The sequence below is a fragment of the Oxyura jamaicensis genome, chromosome 4, assembly GCF_011077185.1.
Source record: "Oxyura jamaicensis isolate SHBP4307 breed ruddy duck chromosome 4, BPBGC_Ojam_1.0, whole genome shotgun sequence".
In the NCBI taxonomy this organism is placed as follows: domain Eukaryota; kingdom Metazoa; phylum Chordata; class Aves; order Anseriformes; family Anatidae; genus Oxyura; species Oxyura jamaicensis.
In genome coordinates this window covers 38080896-38102832 of record NC_048896.1, presented here as the reverse complement: position 1 = coordinate 38102832, position 21937 = coordinate 38080896, and the positions used below count along the sequence as shown (strand labels likewise).

The 21937-nt window shown below is 41.9% G+C and overlaps 1 protein-coding gene across 6 annotated transcripts in view; it reads left to right on the top strand.

Moving 5' to 3' along the window:
• Window positions 1–466: 466 nt before the first annotated feature.
• Window positions 467–21937, top strand: part of FAT1 (FAT atypical cadherin 1) — a 113285-nt gene continuing 91814 nt past the window's right edge. For 2 of the 6 annotated variants that reach the window (XM_035326411.1, XM_035326409.1), the window contains exons 1-2: window positions 1957–2168; window positions 8501–11789. In XM_035326411.1, the coding sequence (XP_035182302.1) occupies window positions 8522–11789 (3268 nt within the window). In that variant the 5' untranslated portion in view covers window positions 1957–2168; window positions 8501–8521. Of the gene's footprint in view, window positions 947–1918; window positions 2169–8500; window positions 11790–21937 lie in introns of those variants that run through there. The other 4 variants (XM_035326410.1, XM_035326414.1, XR_004750988.1 and 1 more) reach the window with 4 other exon arrangements.

Sequence of the window (21937 nt, the reverse complement as noted above, 5' to 3'; positions counted from 1 at the left end):
GAGAAGAGAAGAGAAGAGAAGAGAAGAGAAGAGAAGAGAAGAGAAGAGGAGTCCAGCCCTGGCGTGGCTGGGGTAGAGCGGTCGATCCCCGCGCTCGGCTCACCGGCAGCCAGCCGTCCCTTCCAGCGGCAGTGCCCCGCCGAGGACCCGCCGTGCACCTGGGGTTGCGCTGTCCGGCGCTGGGGTCGCCCCCGCGGCAGGGTCCTGCGGCGGCAGGGGGACGGCTGAGGGGGCCGCCTCGCCCCGCCTCACCTGCGGGCGGCCGCGGCCCAGGTGCGCGGCAGCGGCCCCGCGCGGAGCCGTGTCGGAGCGGCCGAGGGGAGCCCGGCGGGGTGCGCGCCGCCGCCGCCGCAGCGGTGAGGGGAAGGAGGGGGTGGCGCCGCCGGCAGCGGGGTCCGGGGGGCGGACGGAGCGCGAGAGAAGGGGGAGAGGGAGGGAGGGAGGCGGGGGAAGGAGGGAGGGAGGGAACCAGCGATCCGTCGCAGCTTCCCCACTCACTCTCTCCGCCGCTGCAACTCCGCAACTCTCCCGTTCTTTGCCTGGACATGTCTTGAGAAAGTTGGATCTCTCCTTTTCGCCGTCCTTTCCTCCTTTTTATTTTTTTTTTCATTCTCCTTTTTTATTCCCCTCCCTCCCCATCTCTTCTCCCCCCTTCCCACCGCCGTTCGGGTAGCAGGCAGCCGATGGGGGGGAGCCGACATGCCGCGCTGTGGCGATGGGGACGGGCGCCGCGCTCGCTGAGCGCCGGGGCCGCCGCCGGCTGCCCGCTGTAGAGGTGCGCGGCCGCCGGGGCTGCTCCCGTTCCTTCGCCGAAGGCCAGGAAAAGATAAGAAAGAAAAAGAGGAAAAAAAGAAAAAAAAAAGGAGGGGAGGGAGAAGGAAGCGCGCGGAGATGAACTGAGCTGGAGCGGACTTTGAGAGGGGAGCGCCGAGTCCAGCTGGCCTGGTGAGTGCTTTGTTTGAGGAGTTTATTCGCAGCGGGGCGCCCGCAGAGGTGCTTCACGTGGGGCTCGCTGCGCTGCTCAGCGGCAGCGCTCGGGGGGCTTGCGCCTCAGCCCCCGGCTGCTGCAGTTTAAAACTGGCGTGTGCGTATATCCCTGTATATATGCACCCACGTATATACGGGCATATATATATATATAGGCACGCCGACTTGACCTAGACGCACCCGAGGCGACACTGCCGCCTTCCATGACCGACCCGGGAGCCGGGCTGGGCTCCGCGCCGGGCTGCGGGCTGGCGGCCGGCGGCGTGCCCGGCCTCCGGTGCGCTGTGGCGCGGCGCCCCCTGGCCGGCCGCTGCGGAACTGCGGCGCCGCCGGGGGCTGCGAGGGGGCTCCGGGGGGCTGCCCCGGGAGGGGGCGAGGGCGGCTGAGGGGAGCGGAGCGGCGCTCCCCGAGAGAAGGGGGCCGCTTCCCGAGGGAAGGGACGGCTCCGGGAAGGGGCCGCTCTCTGAAGGCGCCGATCTCTTCTGATCTCCAGCCCCGGGGCGCGCGGGGCTCCGCTGAGGGAGGGTCCCCCCCTCCGCACAGCTGGCTTTATTTATTTACGGGGCTAATAATGCGCCCCACTCGCGCCCCCGCCGGCTCCTCCCGCCCGCAGCCGAGCCGGGAGGGATTCCCCGGCGAACGTTTAATCGCTGCCGAGCGCGATCGCTTCTGAAGGAGCGGGGCGTGCTCCTCCAGGGCGTTCATCTGCGACGCCAGGCCCCCTCAGCGAGCCCCGCGGGCGCCGGTTGCTGGTTAAACGCCGGTTGTGGGGAGCGCCCTGAGCGGGGACTGCGCGTCCCGGCGGCGTCCCTCGAGCTCCCCTTCCCTCTGCCGCCGCCGCTGCCCGGGCGAACTTTCCCAGCCGCACTTCACCGCCCGGGGGAGCGGCCGCCGGCCCCGCTCCCGCCTACCCCGTGCCTGGCCCGGCCCCGGGCGGGGCGGAGGGGCCGGGGTGCGGGGGCCGCTCCCGCGGAACGCCGGCACAAACGAGATCCGGAGCGGCCGGCGCGGCGGAGGAATACGGAGCTTGGGGAGGGGAGGGGGGGGACGGCCCGGCGCCGAGGGGCAGCGAGCGGCGGGACGGGCGGCTGGAGGCGGAGGAAGGCGAGCGGAGCGCGGTGCGGAGCGGCCCGGTGCGGGGTCGCCATGCGGGGCTGGTCCCCGCCCCGCGGGCACTGAGGTGGGGGCAGCCGGTGGAGTCGGGGGAAGTTTTGGGGGGTCTGCTGGCCGACAGGGAGGGGAGTGGAGGGAGGAAGGCGAGGTGGCAGGTTGCTCCGAAGTTATGTCGAGGAAATAGTAATAAAAAAGAAGGTGGTGATCATATTTCCCCCCCGGAGGCAAGGTGTCTGCCTTGGGATGTGTTTAATGGGCCATTGTGAACCTAATTCCTGGGTAAGCTAAGGGGAGAGGCTGGCAGCGAAGAAGTGTCTCGGGGTGATTTTCTCCCTTTGTTCCCGCTGGAGCGCGGCGCCTCCCGGTGCTCCCCTCGCCGGATTCCTCGGCGAGATGAAGGCGGGGAGGCGGCTCTCGGGGACCCCGGCAGCTCGCCTCGCTCCTCCCGGCTTCTCTGGCAGCTCAGACAAAACCAAGCTTTGTTGGAAAGGTGTGCTGAGTCTCCTGGGGTCAGCAAGTGGCAGTGGAGCTTCCCGTAGCCAATGCTTAAAAACTTTTTTTTTCTTTTTTTTTCTTTTTTTTCTTTTTTTCGGGTGGGGGAGGGATGCATTAAGGACGTTTTTAAAAAAATCAACGCTGACTTCTAACAGCAGTTTTTCCTGCGGTTTGAGCTACTTACAAGTTGTTCCCAGGCGGCCGCATGGGAAATGCTGCTCCCGCTGTCTTGCTGTGAAAGAAAGGAATAGTGTGTAATGGCTGTGTCTCCTGCTCGCTGCATGCTGCCTTTTTACCTGTCTAAACATGTGGTTATATTATCTAGCTATTTAGTGTGTAAAATTCCCTCTTTTAACGCTCAATAAGACTTTATTTCAAAGTTTTTTGTTCTCTGTGAGATCCTGAAATCTTGCATTTAGGACCCTGGAAGGTGAGCTTTAGTAGTTGCAGCAGTACAGGCTACTGCTTCTATAACTTAGCATGAGAAAGAACCTTATATGGCCAAGTTATCACTGGTTTCAGTGAAAGCAAGGAAGCAAAAGAAAAAGCAAAGCTCTAAAACAGCAAAGATTTATATCTGTTATTTATTTTAGTTGAAAGCTGAGTGCAAGCTCAGTAAAACTATTTTTGGTCCCTGCAAAGTTGTCATCGCGTTGAATTTCAACCAAACTTCTTAATTCCCAAAGATCTGTTTTTCTGTGTACGATGGATGGGTTCAGTATTAGACACGCGGCAGTTACTGGTGTATGTAAATAGCCAAAATTGTCGGCGTGAAACTTTGTTTTGCTCAGGCTTGGGAATCTTTGCGTGCTGTTTGAATACAGCAGCTGCATTTCCTTTAACAGCAGAGATCTCAACTGCACAAATCAAAGTACCTCATGAGATTAAATCCTACCGTGGGGAATATAAACATAAACCTTGCTAGAGTTTAGTCACAAGTTGGAACTGGTAAGTTAATCTCTATGGCAATGGACATTTTTTGAATAACTTACTAGCTTTACTAAAGTAACTTTACTATATGCTTTCATCATGTGTTAATTTTCTGTCTACCAACACACAGACGCCCCCCACTGTTGTCCCTGTCCCTTCCCCCTATCCCCAAAATCAATGAAAACCTTTTTCAGTATTTATTTCAAAAAAAAAAATCAGACGTTTATTAAGTTTTTGATTGGAGCCTTGAGGATGTTAAACCTGACTTTTTTTTTTTTCCTGACTGGTCTACATCAATGATTGCTTTTAAAAAAACTGAAGGAGAAGGTTTAACTGTACAGTTAGCACAGCCCACAAAGCCACGTGATCTCCCTTAGACTTCTACAATAGGAACCCTGTCATGGCAGTTTAGTTACTGCAGTAATAACTTTTCACAGTGCGTTTGTGTCAGATGGCATCACTTGCACGTGCTGATCAAAACTGACCTTTAAAGTAAATTGGCAGCGTTTTGATTGGTAGAGACATTTTAGTGGTAATAATGTACAGTTGCTAATCAGGGAAGCTGGTGTGCATGTGCCAAAAAAAAAAAAAAAAAAAAAAACACAACACAGAGAACAAAGCAAAGTGCTACCTTGTTTGTTGGAAATTAGTAAAAGTTTTCAGAAGACGATCATCGTGCAAACAGCACTAAAGGACTTATTTTAGTCCCCAAAATGCTCCCTGGTGTTTCCCAAGTGCAGTGTTCACAGGCCGTGCTCAGTCTGGTCTGGCTAACGCAAGCAATGTGTTGCAGGAAGTCCTTCTGGGCTTAACTGGCAGATCTTGTGTGTAGAAAGGGGATAACAATGGCACTGAGGCCTGTAGTAACAGCCTGTCCTGCCCAGTTAAAAATCACGGGCAGAAAAAGCCCTTTATGTGATTGGTTGGGGAGTAATTCCCACAATGTACGTTCACTCTTGATACGTTTTGTGGAAGACAAAGCTTGTTTTGCCTGTTCCGCATAGAGGTTGCTACATACCGGGTTTGATGCTTAAAACTTGCAAGTTTCAAACTGTACAGGTTGAAGTCTACCTACTGCCAGCATTCCGCAAAGAGAAACATGTATGTAACTTGTATCTTATCCAAATCAGCAACATTTAGAAGTTTTCAGTATCAGGTCACCCAGCCCACCTGATTCTCTGATTCTGTTGCCTTTACTGTGAAGTTAGTTCATATTTCTAAGTTGTGTTAGTATTTTTTCCCCATATGCAAGTGACATTGAGTGAAATCATTTTGTTAATGCAGTATCTAAATAGTGAAACTATCACTGGTGTGAATATGCACATAAATAATAACTATCCTTCCAAATAGGAAATCAGAGTTTGTTTGAGATTAGCTTTCCAGAATAAATATGATGTACTTCCTGTAAACCTAGGGCTATGATGTTTTATTAAGCAAACAGTTGCATTATGTCTTGGAAATGGATGCAGAAAATCCTAAAGTAGTGATACTCCAAAGATTTATTTAAAAAAAAAAAAAAAGGTAGTTCAAAGTGTAGCCTTTGGCTAAAATGTTTGTGAAATTCAGTCATTCTGGCTCACTGTAATGAGCCATCTGAGTTTGTATCTAACACGTTATCACTTTATCTTAACGCTTTCATACTTTCTCTTAGTAGATAACTTTTAACATTGATACTTTAGGTATTTATCAAGATTATATTATATGCTGATAATAGTCTTGGTTCAACAATTTCTAATTTCTTTTAGCTCTGCAAATTACGGCACAAGATGGGGAAAACATCATGTAACAGAAATATCTAACTTCTTTTTATTTAGTGCGGTTAACTGTTTGGTTGAGGAATGCTCTTCAGTTGTAGGTTGTGACTCAGCAGACATTAGAGGTTGCTGCGACAGAATGGACTCTTACTGGTAGTTGCATAACTGTGTTTAATAGCCTGCCTGTTGCCAGTTCTGAGCAGTTATTACAGAAAATAAGCAAAGAGTACTTAAGGTATTATGGCACAGAAAAATATTTATGTAATAGTAAAACCTACACATATGTTCAACTTAGAATTTTAATGAGGAGCTTGGATATCTTAGAGCAGTCTAATACATCATAGTCTAATGTGCCTGAGATAGGAGCAAATGATAAAAGATACAGACAAATAGTGTTTTACGTAATAAACACACCAGTTCTGACAGCTTATTGCCAACTGCTAGTAAGTAAAGGCTGTGAGTTACAGGATGCTGTAGCTTCAGAAGACATGGGATTTTGGATTTCAGCATAAATAATAATAATAAAAAAATCCTAGTGCAGCTGAGGAAGGAAAAGAGGGAAACTATGTAGCATTAAGACCCGATCCATAAGTAGCTTTTGGTAGTGAAGAGCTGCTAAAATTCCAACAAATGGAGTAAAAGAACTATCAGCAGCCCCATAAATACGGAATCAGAGTTCATGCTCTTTGCTACTGAATTTTAATAATTATAGGCCTAAAAATGTGTCCAGTTTTGACAAGGGTGCAAAATGACTGGCGGAAGTTTAGGGAATTGTGTTGAAGTGACTTGTGAGGAGATACCTTGGCTCTGAGAAAAATACAAGAGGTTCACAAAGAAATGTTCCTATAGGTAGGAAAGACTAGAGAATAACTTCTGTTTCCCTGACTATACTTCTGTTCAGTTTCCCTGAGTGTACGGTTTTGGAAGTACCACAGTTTCCGGAAGGCTCTCATGGAGCAAGTCAGGTGGTGAGCATTTTCTCTTTAACACCTGCATTTATTTGGTAGAGCAGAGCTCTTTTCACATGTTGGAGTTGAAGGTACCAAGACTTCCACAGGGAGAGTTGTTTCTGTTGATTACTTCAAATGATGCAATCACTTTTGACATGTGTCTTAGTGCAGTATAATGACGTCTTAAATTGCTTGGAATTTTAGAGGTATTGATATAGGTTATTTATTGCAGTAATTTTTGTGATGAAAATATTCATTTATTTAGTGGCATATTAAGAAAATGAAGCCCTGGAGACCCAAGTGTCTGGTTATTCTAAGGATAAACCATAGGCTAGGAAAAACAGTAGAGAAGAGAAATGATATTGTTAACCCATTGAAATTGTGACTGTTGCATCCTCGCTCATTTGCGCTCCCAACCATTCATTCTTCCAGATTTAAGACCTTTTAAGTAGTGATTCTAGCTAGTGACTTAATTTTTATTGCTTTCTATAGTTATGGCCTTAATCAAGTAAGTTAACAGCTAGATTTGGAAGACAGACCACAGATTTTTTGCTTTTTTTTTTTTTCTTCCCCGGATGGCTTATTATTCCTCTCTAATATTTCCTTTAGCTTTGTGAATCTCAGTCCTAAGTCCTCTGCTTCTCAAAATCACTGATTTAATAATGGATGTGACTGAATCAGCTGCTTCTGAAGCTTTGGAGTGAACTGTTAACACAAGCAGGTTAATTTGCTCTAATATCTCCTAGTGGGCAGAGGTAATCTGTGAAATTTCAGCCAATATGGTATTTCAGGTATCTAATCAAGCAGGTAGAAATTAAGGGAGAGACAAACAGCAGTAAGAGAAAATGTGGGTGGTGGAAGATGACAACAGAATGAGATGCACTTTGAGCTGAGGTGAGCAGAACCAGTGCAAGGACAGGCACAGAGGAGAGTCTGACAGGCAGAGGAAGAGAGGGGGAATATAGGGATAAAATGGGGGAGAAAAGGTCGGGAAGAATGAAAGGAGAGTATGGTTGGGAATTAGTATGCAAGCTGTATGACAAAGACCAGCCAGGGAAGGAGAGACTAAAGAAAAAGCAAGGGAAAAAATAGTGAAGATAAATAGGGGAAGGTAGAAGAAAAGAACGTGTGCTACTTAATCAAGTTTAATGGCTTTTTACTTGCTGCAAAGAAATCCCCCCCCCCCCCCTTTTTTTTTTTTTTTTGAAAGCTTGGGTTTGTTGAGGAAGAATTTTAAAGCTTTATCATCCTGTGAGACATCTGGGAGTAACAGCTCCCAGTTGTTGTAAACCCAGATGAAGAGGGTGGTCTTGAAGGGTCTCATTGCTGAGGTTTCTACCTTTCTTTATGCTGCAGTCTTGCCTGGATTTAGGCATTGGAAATTATATACTGACTTCTTCCTCAAAAGGTAGAGCTGATGAGGCATGTCTGCATGTCTGTCTTGCTGTTTCAGGCTCTTTCCCTGTCGTTTCTGGAGTGTGTTTAAAAGAAACACATCTCAATAGATCTTCCAGTTATTTTTGTAGATTCATGTTCCCATAGCTCTTGATCCTCATTTTTCAGATCTGTTCAGAGAGGGGAATAAAGGAATATGCCTCATTCTTTATTGATGGTCGTACAGTTTAGTGATGAGCTTGACTTAAAAAAAATGCGGTGCTATCAACTGTTCTTATCAGGGTACTCAGGAGAGAATAAAACAGGTATAATACCTTGTTTATAATTTTTGTAATTCTTGGAACACGTGTTTATAGGATACGTTGAACACTTGAGAAAATTCACGGTAATCTTAAGCCATATCTTGCGGTTTACTTCTGAATCATTGGATATTAGTCATTTTACAATCTAAGTGAAATGAGCGAGAATAATTTTCTATCAGAAAGCTAGAACTAGAGGACTAGAGAGAAAGTTCGGTACTCCAGATTCATGCAGACTGAGTTTGCTCACTTGTAGTAGACAGCACTAGCATATTTCTCCTAACAGTGTTGCTTCATGAAGTGTTTCAGATGAAGGTAACTGAGTGCATTCTCCTTGTGTCACTATAGTAATTCTTAGAATTTGGTCTTAAGGATTCTTGAGAATTTGGGGGGGGTTTTAATTTACCTACTTTTTTGTTACTGGAAATCACATTGAAACTTTCTGCAAAAATGGTTATAATGTAGATGTATAACTAATAGTTTTCTTGCAAGTGTGTATTCTAAACTAAGCAGCGAGGTCATCTAAGTAGTATTTGAACAGTCATAAGTCTTAACACTTCTTTCTCTTGTTTCAGGTTTTTTTTTTGTAATTGCTGCCATGGGAAGATACTTGACTATGCTGTTGCTGCTGATGCTGCTGGTGCAGCATTTTGGAAACTGTGAAGGAAATCAAATCCCACATCATGCTCCACCAATGCAATTTACACAAGTACAGTATAATGCCACTGTGTATGAGAATTCTGCAGCCAAGACTTATGTTGGGCATCCAGTGAAAATGGGCATTTACATCACAAATCCATTATGGGACATAAGATACAAAATTATTTCTGGAGACAATGAGAACTTGTTTAAAGCTGAAGAATATGTTCTTGGAAACTTCTGCTTTTTGAGAATACGGACCAAGGGAGGAAACACAGCTATCCTTAACAGAGAGGTAAAAGACCATTATATGCTGACTGTTAAAGCAGTTGAAAAAAATACAAATGCTGAAACACGCACAAAGGTCAGGGTACAGGTACTGGATACAAATGACTTGCGGCCTTTGTTTTCTCCAACATCTTACAGTGTTTCTTTGCCTGAAAACACAGCAATAAGGACAAGCATTGCAAGAGTCAGTGCAACAGATGCAGATATAGGAACCAATGGAGAGTTCTACTATAGCTTTAAAGAAAGAACAGATGTGTTTGCTATTCATCCAACTAGTGGTGTGATAGTGCTAACTGGTAGACTTGACTATTCAGACACTAAGCGTTATGAGATGGAAATTCTTGCAGTGGATCGTGGACTGAAACTGTATGGTAGCAGTGGCATCAGCAGTATGGCAAAACTAACTGTGCACGTAGAGCAAGCAAATGAATATGCACCTGTTATTACAGCTGTTACACTGACTCCCTCAGAATCAGACAAGGATCCAACTTACGCAGTTGTAACTGTAGAGGACAACGATCAAGGTCCAAATGGAGAAATAGCATCATTAAATATTGTTGCAGGTGATCCACTTCAGCAGTTCAGAACAGTGAGGTCTGTTCCAGGAGGTAAAGAATATAGAATCAAAGCCATTGTTCCCATCGACTGGGAGAGCCACCCCTTTGGATACAACCTTACCCTTCAAGCTAAAGATAAAGGAAATCCTCCACAGTTTTCATCTGTAAAAGTTGTTCATGTGACATCACCACTGTTTAAGTCTGGTCCTGTCAGATTTGAAAAAGAGATATATAGAGCTGAAATAAGTGAATTTGCTCCTCCAAACACACCTGTGATAATGGTAAAAGCTCTGCCTAGTTACCCCCATGTAAAATATATATTTAAAAACACACCTGGCAAAGTAAAATTCAATTTAAACACTCACACTGGTCTCATTACCACTTCAGAACCCATAAAAGCACAATACTCATCCCATTTTGAACTTGAAGTTGTGACAAGCGATAGAAGAGCTTCTGCAAAAGTATTAATTAAGGTACTAGGCATGAACAGCAATCCTCCTGAATTTACTCAGACATCCTATAAAGCTTCTTTTGATGAGAATGTGCCAATAGGTACTAGTGTCATGAGAGTAAGTGCAAAAGATCCTGATGAAGGGGAAAATGGTTACGTGACCTACAGTATCGCAAACCTAAATCCTTTGCCATTTGTGATTAACCATTTCAGTGGGGTTATTAGTACCTCAGAAGACTTAGATTATGAATTGATGCCAAGGCTTTACAATTTAAGGATTCGAGCTTCTGATTGGGGTATACCGTATCGTCGAGAAGTTGAAGTTCCTGTTACTATTATTTTAAATAACCTGAATGACAATATTCCTCTGTTCGAGAAAATAAATTGTGAGGGAACAATCCCCAGGGATCTTGGTGTTGGAGAACAAATAACAACTGTATCTGCCATTGATGCTGATGAGCTTCAGTTGGTGAGATATCAAATTGAATCTGGAAATGAACTGGATTTATTTAGCCTAAATCCAAATTCTGGAGTACTTTCCCTTAAGCAGTCGCTAACAGATGGCCTAGGTGCTAAAATTTCTTTTCACAGTTTGAAAATTACAGCTACAGATGGAGAAAACTTTGCAAAACCATTGTATATCAACATAACTGTAGCTACTAGTCGCAAACCGGTCAGCTTGCAATGTGAAGAAACTGGCGTTGCCAAAATGCTCGCAGAGAAGCTCTTGCAAGCAAATAAATTGCACAGCCGTGGAGAAGTTGAGGATGTTTTCTTTGACACTCACTCGGTGAATCTGCATGCACCTCAGTTTAGAAGTACACTCCCCAGTAGCATTGAGGTAAGAGAAGACCAACCTGTGGGCTCCAGCGTAATACTTATGAATGCTACTGATCTTGATACTGGCTTCAATGGAAAGTTAGTCTATGTTATCTCTGGAGGTAACGAAGATAGTAGTTTCATTGTTGACATGGAAAGTGGAATGCTGAAAATCTTGTCTCCCCTTGACCGGGAAGTAAAAGATAAATATACACTGAACATTACTGTCTACGATCTTGGAATACCACAGAAGTCTGCCTGGCACCTTCTAGATGTAAGAATTTTGGATGCTAATGACAACCCACCAGAGTTCCTACAAGACAGCTATTTTGTAGAAGTGAGTGAAAACAAAGAGCTGAACAGTGAAATTATTCAAATTGAAGCTACTGATAAAGATTTGGGGGCTAATAGAGAAGTAAAATACTCTCTTCTTACAGATACAGACAAGTTTACTATTAATGCTGTGACAGGAGTTGTGAAAGTTGTGGGGGTTCTGGATCGTGAAGAACAGCATGTCTATTTCTTGAAAATAGAGGCTAGGGACCAACCTACTGAAGAACCTCAGTTATTTTCAACAGTTATTTTGAAAGTGTCTATAGAAGACGTTAACGATAATCCTCCTAAATTTATTCCTTCAAATTATCATGTGAAAATTCGAGAAGATCTTCCTGAGGGAACAATTATTACATGGCTAGAAGCCTATGATCCTGATTTAGGCCAGTCAGGTCAAGTACGATACAGTCTTTTGGACAGTGGAGATGGCACCTTTGATGTTGATAAACTAAGCGGAGCAATACGTATTGTACAAAGACTGGATTATGAGAAGAAACAACTTTATAACCTGACTGTACGGGCCAAGGACAAAGGAAAACCCATTTCATTGTCCTCTACGTGTTACGTTGAAGTGGAGGTAGTTGATGTGAATGAAAACTTGCACCCGCCACGGTTCTCTATATTTGCAGATAAAGGCTTTATAAAAGAAGATGCTCCTGTTGGCTCCTCAGTAATGACAGTATCTGCTTATGATGAAGACACAGGACGAGATGGGGAGATTCGATATTCTATCAGAGATGGGTCTGGTATAGGAGTCTTTCGCATAGATGAAGAAAAAGGTAAGGCATCTTTATGTTCTAAGTAAAATGATATGCCAGCAAAGAGATAGGATAAGCTGCATTGTCACTGTTGAGAGATGTGTTTTTGTTAGGACCACAAAATAAAAAGTCACCAATAACGAGTACAGTTCCATCTGCCACTAGTGAAATTGTAAGTATATATTTGATAAGTACTTTTCCTCAGTCCTCATATTCATCCAGCATACCTAAATCTGTTCTTAGATCTTAAAATATCTACCATGTGGCGAAAAGAAGAATGCTGTTGATATCAAATGAAGGTCTGCTTCATGTAAACAGTTGTCTTGTGGACTGTGGGGGGTGTGAAATTGAGGGATTAAATTGATTTCTGTCCAAGGACTGAATTCTGACATTTTTATGCTTTGCATTCCTAAACTACAGCTCTGGTGCTTCATTTACTAGAGGTATTTATCAGTGTAATACTGCCATATTTGCTGTTTTTGTAGCTACCTTTTATGGTTATAGGTGCTCATGTTTATGTTAGTAATCAGTGCTTTCTTCATGGAAAGGCTCTTGTCAAGAAAGCATTGATGCAGCCTTTAAAAAGCTTGTATAAATCAAGCAGACTGAACTGTTGACTTACCTCATTAGTGATGCATAAATTGAGGAGCAACTTTGAGTTATTCCAATGTCATGTATTCAGAAAAAAAAGCAGAATGATGGTTTTTGAAGAAATCTAGTGCTGACTTCTAGTAGCGCATCTCTGTAACTACCTGTTATTTTACATATCTGATAGAGAGCATTGATAATGTGCTACTATTTGATGGGGGTATGAAGAGGGGTTGCTTTTTTTTTAATCTAAGGGAACAAATTCATATCCTCTTAAACACTAGAGTGGGGAAGAATTTGTTTGCATTTGGTGGATGTGTTTGTCTTTGATCTAAACCAAGAAGCTGGTGAAAGAATGTAGAGCATTTTAAAGCTTGACAATGTAGCTTTTTTTTTTTTTTTTTCTGCTAAGAAATCACCAGAATTGTTACAGAAGGCACTCTTTGTGCTTAACTATCTGAATATTTGTCATTCTTTTCAAAATGAACTGGCCTTGATATAAGGAGCAGGCTGATAATTAGCCAAGAAAGCATATTAGAGAATTCGTGGAAAGATGAGATGCGGGAAGCAACTTAGTGACTCTTTCAGCTTGGTAAAGGGCTCTTCTGACTTCACCTTTTAAGCTTCCTGCTGTCTGAGAGAATTGTACTGCACTTCCAGTTCAAAATCTGATAAACTGGATTTTGAAAGTCTGCTATTTTCAGTGGTTAAAAGTTGTTTTATCCCCTGCTTCTAGGAATTGAGGACAACAGTCACATTTGCAGAAAAAAATAGAGGGCTGATGGTGTTAGAAGCATCAATTAGTTCTAGGCATGGAATTGTTGCTGGCTTTCAAGCTATTGTTTCCATGTTAGTAGTTTTTCTTTTTATTCTATGCTTCAAAAGGTATGAAATTGTATTAGTGTTTGGTATTCTTACCCTTAATTCTGAAATTTTCTGGCATTTTTCAAAAGAGAACTTAATATAACTTTGCCACCTATTTTTGAGCATTTTTTTTGAAGTCTTACCATTGACTTAGGCCAGCTGGTGTTCATAGGTTGTCTGACTGTCTGCAGTTCTGTCCAAACTCTTAGAAGTGAATATCTTAAGCAGTATACACCCATACTGCTAAACTCAGGAGTTGCTTTGATTACTTTGTTGTCTAATTGCTTCAGTCTGTGATGCTTTTCAAGAAGACACAGAAAAAGTACATTAAGAATGAATTGGTGGGTGGTCGTATTATAGCTTTCAAATAAGTATTTCTTAGCTCATAAAGATGACAACAGTAGGGAAAGGTAGAGAGCAAGTTGATAGCCCATAAAATTGCAATGGTTTCTGTAGCACCTTCCCCATCTCACTTTCTATGTACTACAGTGTAAGAAATGGTTGCACACAGTTAACGTGCAGCCAACCTAAAAGGAAGTATTTTTCACATGCGGTGTTATAAAGTCAAGAAGCTCATTTCTCCAGGAAGTTATAGAGACCAAAAGTATGACTAAAGTAAATAAAAGATACTAATGAGTTTATTTTGAGGTTCAGCCTTATGCTATCTCCAGCTTATAAATCGTTAATTGGAAGCCAAGTGGGTGAGGAAGGAGATCATAATTTGCTACTTGACCTGTTCTTTTATCCTTGTACTAAGTATCAGTGGATTGTTACTTCTAGGGAGGGCACTGAGCCAAAGGTCATGTTACAGAAGTTCTTAGGTGGTCATAAGGACGTCTGAAAAGTAGAGTGTTTCCTGTTCTCACTGCCACTTCAGAGATGAGGAAGATGGAAAATCCTTTCTGTTTTTGCTGCGCACATCATCTTAGGGTGCTTTATGAGTCACTCGTGCAGAGTGCCTGCTGAGATAATTAAAGTGAAACTGTTGGTTATCACTGTAGTGTTTGAGGGGTTTAGCAAACTCCATCTCCAGAGACCACTTAAAGTGGGATTGTCATACAGGGAGAGCGTGTCAGGGAGGGTTGCTGACGTTCACTCATGATGCTAGAAATAAAAGCAAGTGTAGGATTTGATAGATTGAGTCAGAATTCAGTTTTACAACAAATGAGTGAATGTAACAAATGAGAGAAGAAATGCCTGGAGGAGAACCTAAAGCAGAAGTTATATGGTACTAAGGCAACATTGAGACCTTTTTCTTTCTCCTCCCAGATACCATACCAGCAGGGGTAAGGGAAAATGTCTTCCTATTTGTTGTGGTGGTGGTGTTGTTACATATAAGGATGAGTGTTTTCATTAAGTATTTGCACTTCTCAAAGGTGAAATAAAAGATGGAAGCTCTAGCATGTGAAAAAAAGGTGTTGGAAAGAACTGCTGGTATTTCTTCCAGTTGTATAGGTTAGGTGAAAGAGGCCATTCAGTGTCACCCACCGGGGTGTATGTGACACTATTGTAGGATCAGCAGCATCTGGTGAACTAGTTTCCACGTAGATTTTCAGTTGTTAAATGAGAGGAACCATTGCTGGTTTTGCTCAGTATCTGCTTCTCTTTCTCCAACGAATTTGTGCCAAACAGGCTGTTCTCTTTGTAAAGATACCAGGGCTTCTGGCTTATAAAAACTAGCTCTCAGTAATCTTGTTTCAGAGTTTTCTTCTTTTGGTTTTGGTTTTCTTTCTCGTGTTCAAAATCTAGACAGCTGAGGGATTCAGCAGGCTTTGGGACTATAGATGCCCTAGGATATTGCAGTGTCTGTGGAAAACAGGAGCCCATCTTGAAAGCTGTTCAGAAACGAAGTTTCAAACTGAATTCTTTGCATCCAGTTGTGTCTAACCTGATGTGTACTGGAGTGGCCAGGCTCTGAGCTCCCAGTAAAGTTTCCCTACTGATGATTTATTTGAACTATTTTAATAAACCATGGATAATTTTACAAACATCTTTATCAGAAAATTCCCGTGTAGATCAACTGGCAAGGCTACCACCAACAGGTGTTTTCTCAGTTTCTGCAGTTGTGGATATTTCCCAGAGCATAGCCTAGTTCCGGAATGGTGTCAAGGATGATGTGGCAGTCTGAAGTTTGTGCCTGATAACCTTTGTACTGGTCTTGAATCCCGTAATTTAGTTACCTGTTACCAGAAATCTTATGGTTCTTTCAGTAACCTGTGTTTAAGTTGCTGTGTGTGAGGCTTGCAGAACAATAATTCTAAGAATAACAGAAATGTCAGATGATCAAACTAATTCGCTGACTGGAAAAGACACAAGTAATACTGTGCTTCATTAGAACAAGGGTCTGTTTAACCTGATACACCATCTCCAGCAGTTCAAGTAAGAGCTAGAACAGAGCAGATACGTGGTACTTCTTTCTAATAGTTTCCCAAACTGGTTATTTTCTGTTACGGAGTTCTTAAATTAGGTGGGGCTTGCAAATATTCAGTGGCCGTTAGTGGATTCTTTCTTGTGTTGTGCTCCCTTGGAGTCGTGTAATATTTGGGTGTAACCTTAACTACCTTCATAAGGAAAGATTATTTGTTTTGGTAAAGAATGTTAAGGGAGCAAGTAAAAAAATGTTAAGGGGGGGAATGTGGAGGAAAACTCATTTTACTGCACTATCTCTGTGCATAAAATACCATCAATAAAGCTTAATGGGTATGAGACACTTTTTAATATTACCAAAACTATTTCCAGCAGGGAAGACAGTAATTCATTAAGGAGAATGAATAGGATTTTAACTACATGGAGCAAAGTACTGAATTATGTTCTTAAAAGGTACAGAGTATTGCTAACACATAATAAGCATGTTAACGTTTCTTTGTAGTGCTCTCAAAATTGCATTAATTAAAAGGCAGGGTACGGTTTACATTTGCACCTAAGGGACAACTTCAAATTCTGTATCTTCAGCACTCATTGGCTTTTGAGCTTTTTTTAATCATCCTACCACTCGCTGGTTTTGAGTTTTAATAATGAAGACAGGCATTAGCAAATATTAGATACGGTGATCATCAGTGGAGCAGAATGTGTAAGTATCTTTTGGATATCTACTAAACCAGTGGTGTTTTCTGGAACAGAAGCCAAATGGGCTGTGTCTGACCTAACAGCTGTGGTTCCTTCCAAACAGGGTGGCTGCACCCAGACTGTTGGGCACGGTTGCTGCTGCTCATCAGTTCCTAGCTCTGTCCTGGCACTGTTTGGGAGAGTGGTGCCTGGCACAGGCCAAAAGCAGTTTAGCAATACAGAGAAGCAAGTTCCAATGCCTGGGAACATTTTCTAGGTTTGTTTTACTAATACAGTTGTAAACTATGTGAAGGTGGAAGAGTTGTTTTTAATAAAAACTGAGAATGGTATGACTTTGATTTTAAGTTAATTGTAGTTCGGCAACCTCCTACTTGGAGTTTAGCAGCCTTACAAATATGGGACTTTTTTCTCCCTTTCAGTGAATGTCTCATGTTGAAGTTTTCCCTTCTGTTTACCTCTGTTCGTTACCTTGTTTGTATAAGTCATAAACACCAGTATATTTACCAACTTAATTTCATTCAGGTTAAATTTAAAACAAACAAAAACCCCAGGGGTTCCTAACAATTTCCAAATTTCTAGTATGCATATTCCAGCTGTGCTGCTGTCAAAGCTATGTGGTGACTATATGCTCTGTTTATTCGGAATTGTTGCATTCTGTAATTCTGCGATCTATCAGATTGTTAATAGTTTTCAGTGACCTATGACCTGAGAAAGTGTTGAACAAATCTTGTTTTATGAGAAACAGTTAAACGTGAGATTAACAACTGCAATTGATGAGGCTGATGTTGATAGCCAGGAAAGAATATTCCTGGTGGGTTTCATATGGCAGGTTATGAGGATGTGCTTTAAAATTTCCTGATTGCTTATATTTGTCAGTGACATTTCCAGCTTAGTTTCTGTCCACGGATACAGTCTCATCAGCATGTAGGTTTTGACATTAAAACTTCTCATGTGTATATTTTGACTAGGTAAAAATGAGAAGTAAATGGGAAAAAGACCCTCTCTGAGGGGATTCTCAGTGTTTTTAACTTGCAAAGTTCAAGGCTTCTTTACACTCTTTTTGAAGAGAGAGCTGGATTAGGAGGTGCTCTATTTCTGAAGAATACTAAATGGTTGCAGCTTTTTGCACAGGAAATTCTTGCCCTAGCTAGTTCAGGTACTGAAGTCAATAAAGCTCAGAGCACAGACTAATCTCCCAAGTATCTAATTAGCTTCCAGAAGTTTTTTCAACCTCCCACTGAATTCTGTACTGCCACATTACTTTGCTAGTGGTACTTATGGTAAATGATCTGCCCGAGTAGCTATTGCAGCTAACTTCCTTCAGTGATTCAGGTCTAAATGTACCAGACTCAGAATTTGTAAGGTTATTCTGAAGCATTTTGTTCAAAACAAAGTCTTGTGGAACAATGACTTAGTTCTATTAACTCTAATTTAAAATTAAGTTCTTAGGACTATGGATGTTGATTTGGAAGGTTAATCTTTTCAGTAAGGGGCTATGTCAGCGCTTCAGTTAACATCTGAGAGCTGAAACCTGACTGTAGTATGTACACTGGAGATTTGAGTGAAATTCAAATTTCACTCAGATGCGAGTATGAGGAGTTTCTTTTAATAACAGGATTTATGAAGGTTGTTCCTTGGATTCTGGGATTGATCGGTCAGCTGCCATACCGGCATCTGGAACAGAATTTCAGGTCAAAACCTGGAACTCAAGTGCAACTTATTAAACTCATTCTTTGGAAAATTATACAAGAACTGACATCTTTTATTTGTTTGAAGAGGGTATGATTAAAGCTCTTAGAGGAATTCAAAGGACGTTTTCTGAGTTTGTGATGTCTTTTATGCCTTCTCTTTTTTTTTTTTTTTTTTTTTTTTTTTTTTTTGTAGAAGTGTCAGAGTTGTTATTAAAAACAAACATAGGCAACTCTCCATGCTCTGGAAACAGGAAGCAGTTTAGGTCAGAGATCAGAAAGACATTCTCTTTGTAAACTCTACTTTTATAGAAAGCTTAACAAAATAATAGAGAGAGAGAGAGAGAGAGAATATTTTACAAAGGTGAAGAGGGGCAAGCAAAGACAAATTTTGTAGCTGCCTGCTCTTGAAAGACGTTTTCATGCTGATGTATTAGGTGTTTTTTCCAGTGGCATGTTTATTTTATGCTGTAGCTGGGCATTCCCTAGCTTTGATACTGAATTGGGAAAGAACAGCAGCATAAGATCAAGTTGAATTAATATAACTGAGAAACAAGATTTGCCCATTTCAACTCCTCCATTGGTAGTCTTGTGAGTCCTTACCAAAGTTCTTCAAAGCCCAAAAAAACAGAACAAAAGGGTGGTTGTGGCAATAAATATTGAAGGCAGTTGGCAAATTATGGCCACCCAAAGTCAATAATTTGTCTTTTAAAGCATTTATCCCATATTTTGATGACTTATTTTCCATACCAGAATCTTCAATGATAGTCAAACATGCAATAAGTAGAGCAGAGCTGAAAGCCTAGTTTAGTCTGCAAGATGAAAGGGATGATTGCGTCTGTTGTGTGCAGGACATTTAATTTGTGGAGGAATATTATGGTGGTCGATTACAGCTATCTTAAACTCATTGTGTTGGCTATTTTTAGAATGGGCTATCTTCTGCTTTCTAGGTAATGATATGTGTTGGGTTTGAGTGTGCTCAGCATCATCTCTCAATAATCTTCACCCTTATTTTCAAGGAAGATCTGCATGCCTTCACTCTTCTTACAGAATTGTTCTTTAGTGGCATTGAGCCAAACTGGGGCCATTCTGCAAGGCAAAAATAATTATGTTTAAAAAAAAAAAAAAAAAAAAACACACATTTGTATACTTCATGCCTAGATTGAGTAATAATTTGAGTTCAAAAACATTTGTTTAAAATTTCATGCAACTAAAATATGTTTTCCACCAATTTGTTATGGTTTTAAAAATGAAGTGTTTGGCACATAGATTTAATTTTACTAGACAGAACAAATAGCTGTAACAGAAGCTTACTAAGAATAACTTTTATCTTTAAATCCCTTTTAGAATTACGAGAAATTTCAAAACTCTTTTTGAAGATGTATAAAACCACTTCAGCACAATTTGTGTCTGTTCAAAGAAGTAAAGGTTAGAGCCAGAGACCTGCTGTCAGCTAGACTGAAGACAAGTCCTAAATTCACTGCTATCCAAAAAGCAATCCAGAAAGCTTTTCTTTAGGAGTTAACTAACTTTGGGTGAGTGTTGTGTTGCATTATTGCTGGTACCTATAGCCTGGTCAGGTACTCACGTATAGTTGTGCATGTAAATACTCAAGTTCAGAAGGGATTACCTGCTTAATTTTATAGTCTGGTCGCAACTCCAGCCTGCAGTTATTTAAAGCCTAATTATGTTCATTTGGGCTAAGACCTGGCAGTGAAGGTGCAGCTGGGTTAATTTTGGGGTGATTCTGTTATGTTTGGGTTACTCTTCAGATGTGTAAACGGTGCTAGAGCATGGTATTTGGAGCTAATGCTGAGTTTGGTTGGCAGTGATTAAGGAGCCCTGGATTATGCCCAGGTTTGCACCAGGGTCACCGAGGTCCTATCTGTCCTGGAGCTAGCTGATTACCTTGCCTTCCTAGGCTTGAAGGAAATGGTATGATTTGCATTTGTGATGGTGGTAAATCACAGAGTGCTATTAGGTTGTTAATGTGGCTTTGACAAGGTGGCTTTGGAAGAAGCTAAATTAGTTTTAGACAAACATATTCATCTTGTGTTTTGCTGTTGGCAGGGGGATCTTCCAAAGTAGTTTGAGAGTTGTTTTAGGTATCCTGCTGAGGAAAACATCACCTCAGCTGCCAAATAGAGATTCTATACAAAAGCTTGGGTTTCCATCCTCTTCTGCTTCTGCTGAAAGTGAGGGATTGTTTTGTTGTGCAAGGTGTTGATTGGGATACAACTCGGTCTGATGAAAACAGAGCTGCCTAGGGGCTGCCTCTCTGTAGGAGATGAGCTAAGGCTGAGCCACATGTGGTCGCAAAGATTACCTTATGAGCAGCAATCAATTCAGGCAGTGGAGTACATATTAAGGGCCTATTAACTTGTTTAGGCCTCTCTTTGACTTGAAAAGCACTTGTGAGCAGAGGAATAATAAAAGCAAAGGGTTGCCAAAAGCTATGGAAGGTGCATCTTGCCATATCGCTGTTGGTACATCTGTTGAGTTGGGGATTTATTTCCTACTAAGCATCTGCTTAGCTTTTGAAGTACATATTAAGGTCAAAAGAGAGGAGCTTGAAAATGATTACGTAATGTTTATTCTTTTCTTTGAAGATTTTAAACTTTAATCATACAGCATTTGGACATATTTAACAAAGGACAAACCTACATGAGTACTTGGCAAACTTCCACAGTTTATTACATGCGGTATTGCGGCTTTAGATCTTGGACCTAAAAATACTTTTGGCCTTGCTGAAACTATAGTTTGCAGGTCCATTTTACAACCTCTGTGTAATTCGTGTTTCATCTGTGATTTAATTGCACTAGTCATCTGAAAGTGACCAAGAATAAAGTTCCAACTCAGCAGTCTCTGTGTGGCCCAACAAAAATAAAAAAATCTCTAGCATTCCAGTGTCATCAAAGAGGAATTTGGGGAAAACCAAAAGTGGCCGAAGCATCTAGCCACAGGACTGTAACAGATAATTTCCTTACTCAGAAAGGAGGTTTCCCTGCTTTGTTTTATCCACGCTTCTGCTAGCTGCTTCTGTTTAATTTTAAATTTTGTGAACAAGGATAAATGATACATTTGCAGGTTTTGTAAAGAGTTGCCTGATTTTGATAGACATTAGGGCTAAAGAGCAAACTGTTGAGCTAGTGGGTATAAATTGTCTTGAGCTACTAGTAGAGACGAGCATTTGAGTTCTTTCTGCTTAGAGCTGTGTCTGTGCAGACTTGTGGTTGTAGCATCACTGACGCCAGAAAAGAATCTCGCCTGCCTGACAGGCGACATTATACACAGAACATTTTGTAGTTGCATTGTTTTAAGGCCCGGTGTACTTTTTAGAGTAATGTTCACTGGCACGGATTGGCTCCAAAATCTGCATGTTTCCTAAATCAAACTTTAGGTTATTTATACAACAGGCTATTTTTATTTTGCTGATGTAAAAAGCCTGAATCCACCTCTACGTGGTAAACTAAGGACAAACAACAACAAAAAAATATTCCTGGAATTAAATATTTGTACAGAAATTCTTATACAAAATTCATGTTTTGTACAGGATTTAAGGATTAGGAGATTATGATATTAAAAATTTTCAGAAGGCTATTCTATTACCTATATGTTTTACACTGACTGTCATGTTAATGTGTATGAGCACTACAGAACTGCTACAGTTGTATGGGTAAAGAAATGAAGAATTTGGAAACCTAATGTGCTAAAAATGAACAGAATTCTCACGTGTCGCCTGTAGTCCCAGCTGTATTTATGTACAGAGGTAGTTCTTGGTAGTTCAGCTTGAAAGAGTTGCCCTATAAAGAAGCTATGATGGAACGTATGAATGGAGTTATGTATGGGATCTTATATTTTTATACCTTGTCTCCTCCATTTCTCCAAAGTTGTGAGAGTGAGGTGCATAGCTTTTTCAGTGAGAATACATCTCCATTCTACAGATTTATACCCCCCCCCCCC